The sequence below is a fragment of the Cebus imitator genome, unplaced genomic scaffold (assembly GCF_001604975.1).
Source record: "Cebus imitator isolate Cc_AM_T3 unplaced genomic scaffold, Cebus_imitator-1.0 Scaffold590, whole genome shotgun sequence".
NCBI classification, from domain to species: Eukaryota; Metazoa; Chordata; class Mammalia; order Primates; family Cebidae; genus Cebus; species Cebus imitator.
Genome location: NW_016107905.1, coordinates 59,189 through 75,242, shown reverse-complemented (window position 1 = coordinate 75,242; position 16,054 = coordinate 59,189). Strand labels below are relative to the sequence as shown.

Sequence of the window (16,054 nt, the reverse complement as noted above, 5' to 3'; positions counted from 1 at the left end):
TCAAGTCTAATAATGTTCAAGTCACTGTTCAACTCATTTCCAAAATTACACCAAGGGAAACTTTTGTTGGACTTTCCCTGGCTTCTCTTTCTTGGAGGACTGGAGATTTTTTAAAAGAGCCATTCCTAGGAAACGTGTTACTGTTCTTCAATTTGGGATTCAAAGGAGTCAACATTTGGGGGCATTCTTCTATCATTTTTACTCCTAAGGGTATATGTATCTCAACAATAGTCTCAAACTATAGTCTGACAGGGCCTCTTATTTTTGTAAATAAAGTTTCACTGGAACAAAGTCACATCCTTTGCTTACTTGTTGTCTGCGGTTGCTTTTATGCTACAACTATAAAGACCTAAGGCCTGCAAGACTAAAATGTGTAACCTCTGGCTCTCTAAGAAAAAGTTTGCTGACCCCTGTTCTTTACTAAGTCTGGTTTCTTTCTATGGTGGGTTAAAAATGCCCACAAAGTCTTTGCACTACCCCCATTAAGAGGTAGAGTTGAAGTCCCCTTTGACAACGACTCTGGGCTTGGCCATGACTTGCTCTGGCCAGTAAGACATTAGACAGTGCAGCAAATGCAAAGGATTGAAAAGTGTATTCACACTGGGGCCTGCCTTCTTGGAACACTTCCCTGAGATCTCCCAATACCGGGAAGAAGCCCAATCTCATCTACTGGAAGATGAACCAAGGCCCCCTAATCAAGAGCCAGCACCAACTGCCAGACATGAGAGAAGTAATATTGAACTACCCTAACCCTCAGCCATTAGATGACTGCATGTATATGAGGGATCCCACAGAGGAAACAGTCACTTGACAGAATCTTTTAAAAAACTGTTACTGTTTTAAGCCACTTAAGTTTTGCAGTGGTTTGTTACGTAATTGGTAACTGACACACCTTTTCCCATCAAGAAAGAACATGGCCATTCTATACATACTATAGACTAGTAATTTGACTTCAGGCCTGAACTGCTTACCATGGGTGACAGAGCAATGATGACCAATGTAAACTACCTTTTCTCTTCATATCAAAGTCAGCTATATGCAAACTAACTTTGAATAAAGGTCAACAATATTCAGTTCTGACAAGTCCTTATTCATCCTGTGGTGCAAACCCACTTCTGCCTTCTATGTGTCTTTATAAGGCTTTGGGGGATGAATGGGGATACAAGTAGGATAATAAATGTTGGCCATTGCTTTCAAACATTAAGAATAAATACAGAATGATACTGCTACTGCTATAAGAACACATTTAACCTAGGGCAGTCAATTTCCTATTATCCATAATGGAAGAACGTGATAGCATGGTTGAATCAAATTGAGTATAATAAACCTTAATTTTTCCAGAATAGTGGAAGGGCAGTGGACTCTTCAATGGTTGAAGTAAACTTCCAGGTCTGGCAGTGACTGGCTATGTATCTTGAGCAAATTATTAACTTCTTTAAGCATCAAGTTATAAAATGGGAATATTGATACTGCCTTGCACAGATATGAGAATTTGGCATTAAGTCATAGAAAAGAGCAGCCTAACACAGTGCCTGGCACCATGGGAAGTAGAGACAGTAAAGTGTTATAGTTATGAATGCAGATTTTGAAGCCAGATTGCCTGGGTTTAAATCACAGCTTCGGCACTTAGTAGCTGTATAACTTGGACAAGTCACTTAACCTCTCTATGCCTCTTATCTATAACATGAAGATAACAACGGCAGTTATCTTAAGAGCTGTTTTGAGGCTTAAATAAATATTATACATGCAATACCCTAAGAACATCTAGTACACAGTAAGCACTCATTAGATATTTGCTGAATGAAGGAAAAAAACCCTCATCTGGAAGGAAAAAAAAGGAGATATTTAATCAACAGTCTCCAAAATAAGGTGAAAAAAGATTGTAAAGATTCAACGACAAAGTTTTATTAAGTGCCAATAATGGCTAGGTGCAATTAGACACATTATTATCTCATTAGCTGTATGTGGTACCAAATAGCAAAGCCTGAGAGATTACCACAGATTTTGATGGCCTCATTAATATATTTAATCTGTAGTGATATTCCCTGGATAATATACACAGTTTTATGACCATGTGTCCTCTAAGTTGCTACAGGGCTCTATTTGATCTGAGAAACTGACTGCTGTTTATATCCAGGTATGCAATGTGACATTAGAATCAAAACAGAAAGGAAGCAAAACAAAATAAGATGGCTGGTGCAGTGGCTCACACCTGTAATCCCAGCATTTTCGGAGGCTGGGGCAGGCAGATTACCTGAGGTCAGGAGTTCGAGACCAGCCTGACCAACATGGAGAAATCCCATCTCTACAAAATTAGCCGGGCATGGTGGCACATGCCTGTAATCCCAGCTACTTGTGAGTTTATGCAGAATTGCTTGAACCCAGGTGACAGAGGTTGTGGTGAGCCCAGATCACGCCATTGCACTCTAGCCTAGGTAACAAGAGCAAAATTCTGTCTGAAAAATAAAACTAAAAAAAAAAATTTTAACAATAAGGTTTATGAAGAAAGTAATCTTCTAAGAACTAACATGGCCTGGAGATAAAATGCAAATATATTCAGTAATAAGAAGCCCATATTACATTATAGATAAAAGATTAAAATAAGATTCAATCTCCATTTGCAAATCTGCAAACTAGGAAGAAGGACTAACCCTTGTTCCTGGGATTAGTCACTAAATTTAATGATTACAGCAAATATAATTTTGTGAATTACTGTTGGTTAATAATTGACTTGCACTGAAAACATACTTTAGCTCTCACCCCTTTCGTTCCGGCCCCACTCCCCCACCCCCCGCAAAAACAAAGAGAACATGAACAGTAAGGAAAACTTGGAAACAGGACCTAGTGTTTGCTTGATTCCTTAGGAGGAGGAATACTTTCTTACAATATAGCTTTTATAGTATCAAGTACATCAGTTAAGCTAATCAAGTACTTTGTGTTCTGTATATAAATAACATCATAACAAGAGTCTATGGCAGTTAAGAATCTGGTTCTGATCAGAATTCCTTAAAATACTGTCTTCTTTTTTATCACAATTGCCCTTTTGGATGTGAATGCTGGTCTCAAAAACATTGCAGTTAAAAGAGAAACAGCAAAAGGGGCTTCCACCAAAGTAGCAGCCAACTCTAAAACTATTGTAGGTGAGAGGTAGAGAGCTTCATATCTCAATCTTCTAGGTGATGACAGAAAAATACTTTAACATGAAAATCACCTACAAATATTCCTTCACTTTCATATGCTGAGCAATTTCAGCTTAGAGTGACTCTTATTTATCTCTGTATCTTCAGCACCTAGCACATAGTAGGCACTCATTAACTATTTGCTGAATGAAGGAAAAAAAAACCCTCATCTGACCAAGGATAAATTTCACTAAAATTGACTATAACAAAATCTTTATGGACTCCACATGAAACTATGTGAACTCCACTTCCCCACATACTTGACAGCCTATATGGTTCCTTATACTGTTTCATTTCTTTAAATATACTTTAAAAATTGCTTATTTACACAATAAAAACAATGTCCACCATAAAAAACATGTCTCTACTTTAAAACTATTCGAATTAGTCTCAGAATAACTCATCTGTATTTGATATGAGATCATTCTCAGATTGTTCTTGGAATCTCCCAATTCCAACAATGATGCTTGCAATATCCTTTAGCTGTCTATCAGTTCTTCTGGTCTTTATTCAGGCCCAAAGAGAGACGACTGAAGTGGACTAAGATAAAATGGATAGTTTGTGTAATCATGTAGTGAATATATTCAAGACATAAATACCAGACAGAAAGGTGACCTCTGCAGCAAACTAAGTCTCATCAGAGTTAAGTTAGCTTCCCTCTCTGAGCCTTGATTTTTCTCATCTCCAAGACAGATTCATCCTAGAATCTCTCTGGTCCTTTTTAGGTTCAATGTTCTATGATTGGTTCTCATTTAATAGAAGCACAAACGGAAACACTCACTAATCATACATTTTGCTGGAGGTTGATCAATTCTTAGCAAATCAGGAAGAAATTAATGTTCTGCTTCTTACTTCGTGCAGAAGCTCAGAAAGCTGGGCTCTAAAGGCCTGAGTTTTTTGTTTTTGGCTGAAGCAATGTATGTAATTTAACAATTGAAATAATGTCTGAGTTTAAATGCCATATAACATTTTCAACTGAGGCTGCGCACCAGAATCACCCAATGAACTTTATTTTACTGCTGCCTGAGTCCCACCCTCAGAGGTTCCTTTTAACTGATTTGTGTGCAGCCTGAGCATGAGGACATTTACAAGCTCTCCAGATGATTCTAACTCAAGCAAAGAGAATGATGATTGGCACAGAGCAATGAATCTCAAACTTTAGCATGAATCAGTCATCTGGAGGGATTATTAAAACAAAGATTACCAGATGTGATGTCACACTCAAGAGTTTTTGATTCACTAGGTCTGGGATCTTGCTTTTCTTTTTCTTTTCTTTTTTTTTTTAAGACAAGGTCTCACTCTGTTGCTAAGGCTAGAATGGAGTGGCACAATCACGACTCACAGCAGCCTCAATCTCCTGGGTTCAAGTGATCCTCCCATGTAGCTGGGCCTACAGTTGTGTGCCACCATGCTTAGCTAATTTGTTTGACTTTTAGTAAATACACGGTTTCGCCACATTGCCCAGGCTGGTCTCAAACTCCTGAGCTTGAGTGACCTGCCTGCCTAGGCCTCTTAGAGTGCTGGGATTACAGGCATAAGCCAGCATGCCCAGGCTGTGGACTTGCTTTTCTAACAAGTTCCCCAGTAATGCTGATGCTTTTGTCCTGAGACCTAGCTTTGAAAACCACTACCAGTGACAGAATATCATTGATGCTGGAACGTGAAGTCCTGAGTTTAAATCTGATTCTATTATTACCACCTATATAATCCTAGCAAAGTAATTTATTCTCTCATCTTTAGTTTCTTTCTGACAATAGTTAGATCCCGAGTTGTGAGGCATGAACTAGGCATGCAATAATGATAGTATACCAATCAGAGTTTCGTACAGTCCCTGGCACAGAACATAATAACAAATATTAACTTCCTTTTTCCATTATACATGGCTAGATGGTACAATTAAGTTAAATCAATAATATATAAGTTAAAACCGCAGGAAAAGAAAGTACAGATAGTTGAAGCAAACAATCTTATTATAATTATATATGTAATACAGAGTGATAAATATAGAGAAATGTTTTAAGTACTTAAAAATATCTTTGTTCAATTTTCAAAACTTTGAGTGTAATAATTTAGGTAGCAGAAACATTAAATACAATCTGTAGAAGAAATATTAGACTCAATCTATGAAGAACATAAATTTTTTTACAACCTGTAATGGATTCTGATACCTCATCTATAATTTTAGTTTTCTACAGAATCAACAATATAGTTAGTGTAATTGCTTAAAACTGTATTACACTGATCTTAAATGCTATTTAATTTCTGAGAAAACCTAAGTTATAAGAGTACATCAGAATCCCTATTATCAATGAAAGCAAAACTTCTACCAACGATGGAAAAGGATACTTTTTTAAAAAATTTACATATACCAACAAGCAAAAAACTAGAGCTTTCATTCCTGTTTGTCCAAACCATGAGGTAATCCTGGGAGGTAAGCAGGTCTGCTGTAGAAGCCACTGTACATACCTTCAGAAACAGGAAGGGTACGAGAGGCTGTGCCCTGCCAGCGTGGTTGGTTGGAGTGAGAACTAGAATACTGTCGGTGTTTTCCTGTGGAAACTACAATGAGTCCGGTTGACTAAGTGAATCTCAAAGGCATTGAACAGTTGAGGTAAAAAGGCACTTTGTCAGGACTGTTTAAAGCAAGTTCCTCCTTATACCAGTAGTTGACCCAGAGGCAAGGTCTTACTGGATCTTTTATTTTTAAAAGCCTTCCCTTTCTAATCTAGCCTGATGCCATTATGTGACATCTTTTTTTCCCTGAATTCCTAAAAGAAAATGTGATGATTGTCTGCATATCTTCTTTGTTGCTGCATCGTGTTTTGTATGGTATCCTTTTATTATTGTTTTCAATGATTACTTAACTTCTCACCTATTTATGAATTCTCTTAACTAGCCTGTGAGCTCCTCAAGGGTCTTTGACTTGTCCCTTTCTTCCACTAACTTTCTCAAATGTTCTCAGCAACTTTTCTCAGTAACAGTTCTCAGTAACTTTTCTCTTTTGCTGTCTGTAACATAAACATGACCCCTACTTACACTGTCTTTCCTATGTGGCCAACAAGAGTGTTCTATTCCCAGTTGGATCCCAAAAGCCCCATGGGATTGAGGATACGCACTGTACTTCTTTGTAAAAGTGTCTTGACAAAGCTGATGTCCAATCAACATTTGTTTAATTACTAGACTGTCCAAAGCTAGAAATGAAATACAACTGATTGACTGAGTCCTCATAATCTTGCTGTCAAAATTATATAAGGCCTATAGTATGGCCAATATATTTGGATAATGGAAACTATTTTCTTAAAGCCAGAAAATTCAGCTACCCATAGTGCTTAAAACCAGCTTTAAAAGAACATGAACAGGACGGTTCCCACCTTATTGATATCACTGGCATTCTGTAATATCCATTTATTCATATCCTCCTCCTAGGCCACATGAAACACACATCAAATTTCCCTACCTCCTAAATCAAACAAAACTCTTTTCCTCCCTCTTGCTGCAAAAAGGTTTAGCCATATGTAGTGTATAGAGCCTTTCAAAAATACTAGCAATCCATGCCCTCTCATTTTAACTAAATCAGAGGCAGAGTTGATTTGACACCCATCCTGCCAGGGAGGCAGTTTCTTCTCTCAGATTTGTTACTAGAAACCAAAAAGATAGCCTGAGAGCATTCAGGTACCACCTTGGAGGCACTACATTATCATTTGTCCTTTTAGAGTTTTCCTACTGGAGTGGTTTGTCTCCAGCACTATAGCTCTTACCACAATCATTCCACCTGGTTCTGTTTTGTTTTTTTTTTGAGACAGAATCTTGCTTTGTCACCCAGGCTGGAGTGCAATGGCATGACCTCAGCTCACTGCAACCTCTGCCTCTCGGGTTCAAGCGATTCTCCTGCCTCCGCCTCCCAAGTAGCTGGGACTACAGGTGTCTGCCACCATGCCCAGTTAATTTTTTGTTTTAGTAGAGACGGATTTCACTGTGTTAGCCAGGATGGTCTTGATCTCCTGACCTTGTGATATGCCTGCCTCAGCCTCCCAAAGAGCTGGGATTACAGGCATGAGCCACGACACCCAGCCCCACCTAGTTCTTTAACAGGACTGTGAGATATCAAAAAAGTCACTAGAGCAGCCGAGAGATAGGTAAGATTTACCTTTACACCTCAAAGTTTTTTAGATGTGAGTCTCGCTAGATTATGACAATTTATCTTATAACTCACTGTAGTTGGTTATTATTAGAAATATTGTTCTTCTAATAAGATTTTTAGTCACTTCAGTTATTTTTTTTTTTTAAGTAGAGAAGTTTCGCTATGTTGCCCAGGCTGGTCTTGAACGCCTGGACTCAAGCAATCTCCCACTTCTGCCTCCCCAAATTCTGGGATTTACAGGCATGAGCCACCACACCCAGCCTCAGTTGTTTTTTTAATAAATGAGACTTATAACACCCTCTTATAAGGCTCACTCCCTTGCTCCTACTACATTTGCTCTGTTCTCTTTAAATTCTTCAATTAAGATCATCCCTTTTATCAGAAACCTAGAAACCACAAAATAGCTTTCTCATGAGCTCTTTAATTCTCCATTGGTATCAATATTAGACTATAATATTTGCATATGTATGTGTATATATGTATTTGCTTTTTTAAAAAAGTAAAAATGCTCTTCTCACTCTCCTTTGTCTGATATAGGCACCCAGGTATGTAGTTAGAAATTAAATAAAGGCCACAATAATTTCCCAAGGAAGATCATTAAAAAGAAAAATCCTTTCTTCCTCTAATATCACATAGCTGGCCTTTATGAGATGCCAGCTAAGAAAAGAGGTATCGCCTATGGTGACAGGAAGACTGAATCTTTCTCTCTTTGGATTATAGCTGAATTTCTATTGAAAGTCCTAGTAAAATACATAACTCCTCCTTTGTTCTAAGCAAGTCTTTTCTTCAGTTTTCCTTCAAACAATACCTTTACTTTCCCATCAGAATACGAAGAATTGGAATTTTGAACATCAAGGTTTGGGGTGGGTATCAGTCACTTCAAATCATGTGTTGTCTACACAGAGGGAAAGACATGGCTGCATAGCAGAGGTGGAGGGTGAGTGAAATGTATCTTCATTGGGAGCACTGAAAGAGAACAAGTTTTTCAAAGTTGTTGCCGGTATTTCATGAAAGCCCATGCTGCTACCACAGTGAGGGCAAACAGTGGCACCAGCACCATAAATATGGGAATACCACTTGGGTCCCCTTCACCTCGATGTCCTATAGGTCCATTCTGCACCTGTAACTGGAAGGGAAAGAAAAACATTAACTCTAGTGACTAACGTGTGTTTACAACTGAAACGCCCAGGTTGATACATCACCTGGGTTTGTAGACTGTAGCCCACCCAAAGCTGTATCCCCCTGCAATACCTAGCAGAAGGAGTCCTCTTTTTATCCTGAGCTGATGTATCAGTGTCACAGGATTTTTGGAAAGAAAATAGGTCTGATGGGGAAGCATTTAACCTTGCTGACTTAAAGGGACTCCTGAGGGCAAATCAAGTAATTTCTGTTTCTGTACTGCCTGTACCTTATCGTATCAGGAAAATGAAGATATGACATAAAACCTACGATCCTATAGGGAACTTGGATATTACTTGGTGAGGAAGAAGGGAGATCTTTCTGGAAATGCTTACTTCAATAATCAGTCATCGAAATGTAGTAAGAGCAGATTTGGGCAATGTCAACATAGGTGTAATGCCAACATCGGTGCAATGCCATTACTTGAAAAATGCTTTCCAAATCCCAGAAGGCATCAAACTCCCTCCAAAGATGGAGTTTTGCCCTTCATCTGCTCATTTCTAATACTAGACAGGGATGAAGGTGAATCTATATGGAATAGATGTAAAAAGAAATTATATTCTAGTGGTTATAATTTTCTATTGCCTAAGTGTTTCCTTTGAGGCTGGATGGTCTTCATTTTGGTGATGGTTTTCAAAGTGGCTTTTCTTAATATCAACTTTTAGTGGCTAACTTGCAATAAGTATGGCACCATCGTATTTCAGTTAGAGTTAACTTCCTCATGACAATTCATAAAACTCTAACCCTTCAATCTGAAAGGCAAGACTGCACAAAACACCATTATACCCTCTATTCCACCTCTACGTTTTTCATTCATTTGCTGATGAGCTGTCTTGAGAGGACGTGATCAATAGGAAGACATGGTTTTTAGGGCTAGGCCAATTCCTTGAACAGAAGGGTCTTTTTTATTAGGAACTGTTTATGGATGTTTCCTTAAAAGTGAACCCTGGAAATAACTTTCCACATACCTTCCAAAACAACTATAATCATACTGAAGTGTGTGCCTGTATTTACTTGTCTTTATCTTCTGCACAAATTCTCCCATGCTTTAGAAAGAGAAGAGCCAAGGCAGAAGCAACTGATGAACAATAATATTTCTTATTAACCTGTTTTCTAATCCATTACACCCAGATGCTGCTTGCAACTCTGGTTGTTTTCTCAGTTATCTTTCACGTTCTGTCTTCTCTACTCTTTTAATAACTCCTCTCAGTCTTCTTAAGCTTCTAAACCGTTAGCCACTGAGTGAGGGAAAGAGTGCACCAATTTAAGAAGCAGCAAATCGATTACTTAATTTAAAGGCACATGGGACCTGTTTTGTGAATATACTCAGAAAGTCTCAGTGCGATAAGAGGAATTATATCTACCCAGGATTCCCTTTACAACATCATCCAAATTATAAAACACTAAGAAATAAGAAACAGATGCAGGGATAGATGCTGCCTTGACTAAATTCCATTTCCTTTTTCCTGGAGCTCTTTTATAAACACTAAAGCTTTGGTTAAGAGGGTCACCAAATTGATAAATGAAGGGTTCACGGCAGTGACAGGCAAAAGCATACAGTGGGTACCAGAAAACCCACCCTTTTTGTAGTTAAGAGTTTTATCAAATGGTTTATAAATGAGTTTTCAAGGGTAGACATACAGTTCCTTCCCTACCAAAAAGCAAAATAAGCTATGTTTTTTTTTCACCATCTTTTTAAAAATTAATGAATTTATTTATTTGCCATTGGTTCATGTGACTCTTAAAATTTTGTATGTATTTATTATTATTATTATTATTATTTTAAAGAGATGAGGTCTCTCTGTAAACCATCTATTTTAATTTGGTTGTCAAGCTTTATCTTTAAGGCATATTACCTTGAAGCGAGGACCTGGGTTATAAGCCATACTGTTGTGAATTTTTCTTTTTTCTTTGAGACAGGGTCTCACTCTCTTGTCCAGGGTGGAGTATAGTGGTATGATCTTGGCTCACCACAACCTCTACCTCCTGGGTTCAAGCAATCCTGCCGCCTCAGCCTCCTGAGTACCTGGGACTACAGGTGTGCCTAAAATTTTTGTATTTTATAGAAGTTGTTCACTATGAAAAGCCCATACAACTTCTACTATGAAACTACTACTGTGACTGAAATTTTTATATTTTTAGTAGAGAGGAAGTTTTGCCATGTTGGCCAGGCTGGCCTACTCCTGGCCTGAAACGATCTACCTGCCTTGTCCTCCCACAGTTGGGATTACAGGCATGAGCCACTGCACCTGGCCTGAATTTCCTTCAATGATAAGCAGAAGTACCAATGGACCCCTTCCTTTGCCTGAGAAACTCTTGAAAGGAGTGAGGGTAAAACAAACAAAAAGCAACACTGAAGATTACACACACTGGGTTTATTCAGAAGTACGGTGCAAAGCCTGCTGCCAGGTTTCTGGCTTGAAGTGATACCTACCCTGTGCTGCACTCTCAGAGATACAGCATAGCCTGCATTACGAAAGAGGTCTACAGCATCTTGGTGCAGCAGGTTCTTTAGGTCTTGGCCATTGACCTGTCAAAACAGCAAAGAAGAGTAGTAAGAAAGGCAGAAGGCTATCACAAGCCAACAATTTATTTTCAAATAGCCAAACTTTAAATAACAAACTCTTTCAGAGCCAATTGCAAGGACTAGGAGCATGGGCAAAGTTACTTAGAACTCAGAACTTTTTTCATTTTCAAACTATGTTTTTCTAGGACTGAAGTTTCACAGGCCATTTGAAGAGAACCTAAATAAAATAAAATAAAAACTTGTCTCTCCTTCCTCTTAGCTTCTATGCCTGTCTCATTTTGACACTTGGGAATCTGTTACTGTATTACTATTTCTTCCATGAGCATTAACTTGCTTCCCTACAGATAGCATGATCTTCCAGGTTACCACCCTATCCTTTATACTCCTAAGCCCTGGCATTGCCAGCTACAACTCTAGAAATATAACTCTATCAAACTCTCTGCCAATTTATTTTTGTGTGGTATAAATCTACACTAGCCCATTCTATTGGGCTTTTCATAGTGATCAACTTCCCTTGATTCCACAGATACTACTATCCATCACATCTGACTTAGTAGCCATTTTTTATCAAAATTTACTAAAAACCATCTTCCTGTGATGATATTCAATTCTTGAAAAAATTTCAATGTAGGTCACTCCTACCACTTAGAGGTGAGAGATGTGAAGGAATACTGGCATTAATACTTTCTGCTGTTAGGAGTGACACTAGCCACAAGTAATAATCCATCCTGTACTGTATTCAGTGGCAGAGTAGCCACAAGTAATAATCCATCCTATACTAGCCACGAGTAATAATCCATCCTATACTGTATTCAGCAGAGCCTACTTAGTGCAAGATTATGTATCTTTTATACATGTCAATGCCTTCATTAACAGCAATGGCAGCAAGAACATCTGATGTATTTATTTTGATAGGTTCTATACTTTACATGTTATCTAATTTAATTCTCATGATTACCCTATGAGGTAGACATTATTTTTATCTTGTTTCCACAGACGAAGAAATGAAGCTTAGTGAGATTCACGCTGCAGCTAAGGCTAGGATATGTAAATAATACAAGAGCAAGATCAGAGTGCCCTTGCATTTCACTGTTCCTTCTGCACTATTATTCTTCCCTCATGACGCAACAACTATCCTCTGCTCAGCTGATGCTCAAGTCACTTATTCAACTCTCTCATTTTCGTTGTCACCATCTTCCTTCTCCAAGCCATTCATAATCTTCCCTCTACTCTATCTCTTACCAATATACTTGGTGAATAAATCTACCGACACTTCTGCCCTATAGACTGTCTACCTTTGTAAACCAATAGTTTCCAACTCGATTCCACTTCAGTCACCAATTGACATAAATTTAGACTTCAATATTAGACATGCTTCAGCTCCAATATCTCAAACTCTTAAAAATCTGACCACAATTTCCACTCTTTTCACACTTTCTATTCATCTACAGAATTTCCTCCTTGACCTCATAAAAGTCTTTCACCTTTTTAGACTTTATTTGCATCTTTGCTCATCTAGGAGTCCCTGTTGTAATTTCAACAAAGCACTTGGTAAATCATTAGAATCCTTTGTCTCCATGATCTTCCACCATCTTTCCAGTCCTGGGCCATATTCCGCAATACTTTTCTTGCCATCATCAGACTCCTCTTCCTAAAGTACAATTCTGTTAGTACCACTTTACTGCTCAAAAAACAAAAAGAAAATTGGGTTGCAAGGAAAGAGTACACACCTCATTTCTTATGCTGATATGGAGAGTCTTCTAGGGAATGGCTCTAACCTGTCTTCTCAGGTCCATCTCTCACTGCGTCCTTTCCTATATCCTATACTCTAGCTAAGTCACATAACTCACCGACTGGGACATAAAACATATTTTTTGCCTTTATACCTGTGCTCAAACTGTCTCTGCCACCTGAATGCCCTTCCCTGTTAAAAAATTCTATTTATCTTCTAAGACTGATTCTAATAAAGGATCAGTCCTGCTACCTACAGTGTAGAAATGAATACAGAGTTTTCTACACTGTAGAAACTTGAGAGACTTTAATTTCATGTTATGCCTTGGTGTTCTTGGTAGATATGCTGTAGGGAAAGAACTTCAGGATTCGTATAACTATTACAATAAATTCTCAATGACTCAGTTTTCTACTTAACTCCTGGGAGACAGAATAGGTGTGAGATTGCTGACTGTCATGAGAATGCTCACCTAAGTAATCTAACCCATGTGATAACTCTTATTTCTCAGTATAAAGAATTATTTTCTCTAGAGGCAGACAAATAAGTTAACGATGCAGTCATATCAGAGCCAAGGTTTCAAAGTAATATAAATGCAAATGAAATAACTGAGTCACTACATTAAATGGTAGAAATACTGGGTTTAAAATAATCTTTGCCATGGTAGTCAGTAATGATTGCAGAGAATTACTGAACATTACCATGTCTGGAGCTGTCTACTCATCTTACATGTATTAACTCATTTAGTCTTCACAGGAGTTCTGTAAGTTAGGAAGCCCTATTTTATAAATGACAAAACTGAGGTGTAGAGGCTATCAACTTACCTGTGAGCATATAGAATGAAAGCCGCAAAGTCAAGGATTCAAACTCAAGCAGGCTGGCCCAAAACCCTTCACTTTAAAACACTAACCTATATGAATTTACATGGCAAGCAAGGATTTTATTTTAGCAACATATTATTGCCTATCACATTTATGCTGTAAATTAAATTTTTATTGGTTTTGCCATTTTGTTTGTATTTAATGTTACACATTTTAAAAATGTTAGAGTTTAAAAAAAACAAGGTATTTATAAATATTTCTATTCATTTGTATATATGGAAGTAGTATTAAAATTAAAAAAAAAAATTTAGTTAGGTGCCACTTCATTGTCAAGGTCTTTCTAGATAACTTCACTACAAATGACTGATTTACTTCTTTGAATACTCTGTAACTCTGAATCCTATGCAACTATGTATTTTGAATACTATGTAACTCTCTTAAAGTCCAAATAGAACTCTGTCTGATATGGCTTTACATTCTATTGTAACTTCAAGATGTATCTCAGCTGATCATTAACACTACAATACCTAAGAGAACTTTGTACACTTGAGCATAATAAATAACACATGCTTTCCCGAAGTTCGGCTGCAGAGTGCACCCTGAGAAAGCCATAAATACACAAAGCCTGACTGACATAATCTCAGTATTACATAAAGCGGAAAAGCTTGGACTCTAACAGTAGCTTTACCTGCCAATGATTCAGTGTGTAATCTTGCCCCTCATCTGAGTCTCCTTCTGCTAACAGGGAAGAAAGACATTGGTACATCAGGCAAAAGAAGGCGTTATAAAGGGCATAGGCCAGTTAAGCCAATTATGCCTTTCAAGCCTCCTAGTTAAGCCTAAAGGTATTCTAATATAAGAGAAGTTATTCTAATGACTACTTTAAAAACCCAAGCAAAAGACCTTTTAGAAATGCAAAGGTAATTATTTTTTAAATAACCATCTCTCTTGGCCAGCTCAGTGGCTCACACCTATAATCCCAGCACTTTGGGAGGCTAAAGTGGGTGGATCACGAGGTCAGGAGTTTGAGACCAACCTGAACAACATGGTGAAACCCTGTCTCTACTAAAATTACAAAAACTTAGCCAGGCATGGTGGTGAGTGCCTGTAATCCCAGCTACTTGGGAGGCTGAGGTAGGAGAATTGCTTGAACCCAGGAGGCAAAGGTTGCAGTGAGCCGAGATTACGCTACTGTACTCCAGCCTGGGTGACAGAGCAAGACTTTGTCTCAAAAAAAGGAACGATTTCGCATCCACTACACAAGATAAACCAGCCCCTAAAACATGATCCTGACTTTCTCCCTTGACAATGTCATTTCTACTCCAAAATTGAATTTGCTCTCCAATACTGACATCCTCTAAACATTTTTAGATTCCAGCTGCTCAGTGACTAACCACCAAGCTCTGTAGATTTAGCATCATTTTACAGAGACTTCAAAGCCTGTAATAAATAAATACTTAAGTACATTTAATGGTTATAGCCTAGATGTTCACTTAAGGACAGGGAGGGAATAGGATGTTAGGGGTGAATGATGCAACAGGCTAATTCATAATATTTTTTAAGGAATGGGACCTAGAAAGAATAATTTTGAAGCAAACTCTTGTAATTCTCACATGTCAAGGGAGGGACCTGGTGGGAGGTGATTGGATCATGGGGGCGGTTTCACCCATGCTGTTCTCATGATAGTGAAAGAGTCCTCATTAGATATGGTTGTTTGATAAGTGTCTGGTGTTTCCCCCTTCACTGTCTCTCCTGCCACCTTGTGAAGGTACTTGCTTCTCCTTCACCTTCCACCATGATTTTAAGTTTCCTGAGGTCTCCCCAGCCAAGTGGAACTGTGAGTCAATTAAACCTCTTTTCTTTATAAATTAATCCAGTCTCATGTAATATCTTTAGAGCAGTGTGAAACAGACTAATACAACCCCACATATGTCTTCTGTTGCTGCCTCTCCTTCCCCTGGCTTTTTCCCCTCTTCTTTTGCATGCCTTTTCCTTAAATGGCCAGAAATAAACATATCATTCCTTGTAACATATCTTCGTAATATTTAATATCTTGTATATATCTTTATGTTTCTTATATTTTAGTAAAGTAAAATCCTCTTTGCTATAAATTCAGACACCTACTTTTCTCTTCATTGACATTTATCTCCCACCATTTATCAGTAGCCCCAGCCCTTTTTGAAAACCTGAGAGGCCTTCAAATTAATTTTTCTCTGTGAGGCAATGATTCACACAAGGTTCCTCATCTTGGCTTATATCTAATAATTTTTTTTTACATTGAGGTTTATTTCCTTCTTTCTAATTCTACCCTTTATAGAAAGACTAATTTCACTTTTTATCTTATTTTATTTATTTATCTTGAGACAGAGTCTCACTCTGCCACCCAGGCTGGAGTACACTGGCGCAATCTCAGCTCTTTGCAACCTCCACCTCCCAGGTTCAAGTGATTCTCGTGCTTCAGCCTCCTGAGTAGCTGGG

The 16,054-nt window shown here is 38.1% G+C and overlaps 1 protein-coding gene across 1 annotated transcript in view; it reads right to left on the bottom strand.

Annotated features, from left to right (window-relative positions):
- Positions 1 to 7,464: 7,464 nt before the first annotated feature.
- The window catches only part of LOC108294584 (synaptojanin 2 binding protein), a 39,143-nt gene continuing 30,553 nt past the window's right edge, over positions 7,465 to 16,054 (bottom strand). The window contains exons 3-4 of the mRNA XM_017516479.2: positions 10,934 to 11,029; positions 7,465 to 8,446 (exon numbers count right to left, since the gene is read on the bottom strand). Of these exons, the coding sequence (XP_017371968.1) occupies positions 8,306 to 8,446; positions 10,934 to 11,029 (237 nt within the window). The 3' untranslated portion in view covers positions 7,465 to 8,305. The remainder of the gene's footprint in view (positions 8,447 to 10,933; positions 11,030 to 16,054) is intronic.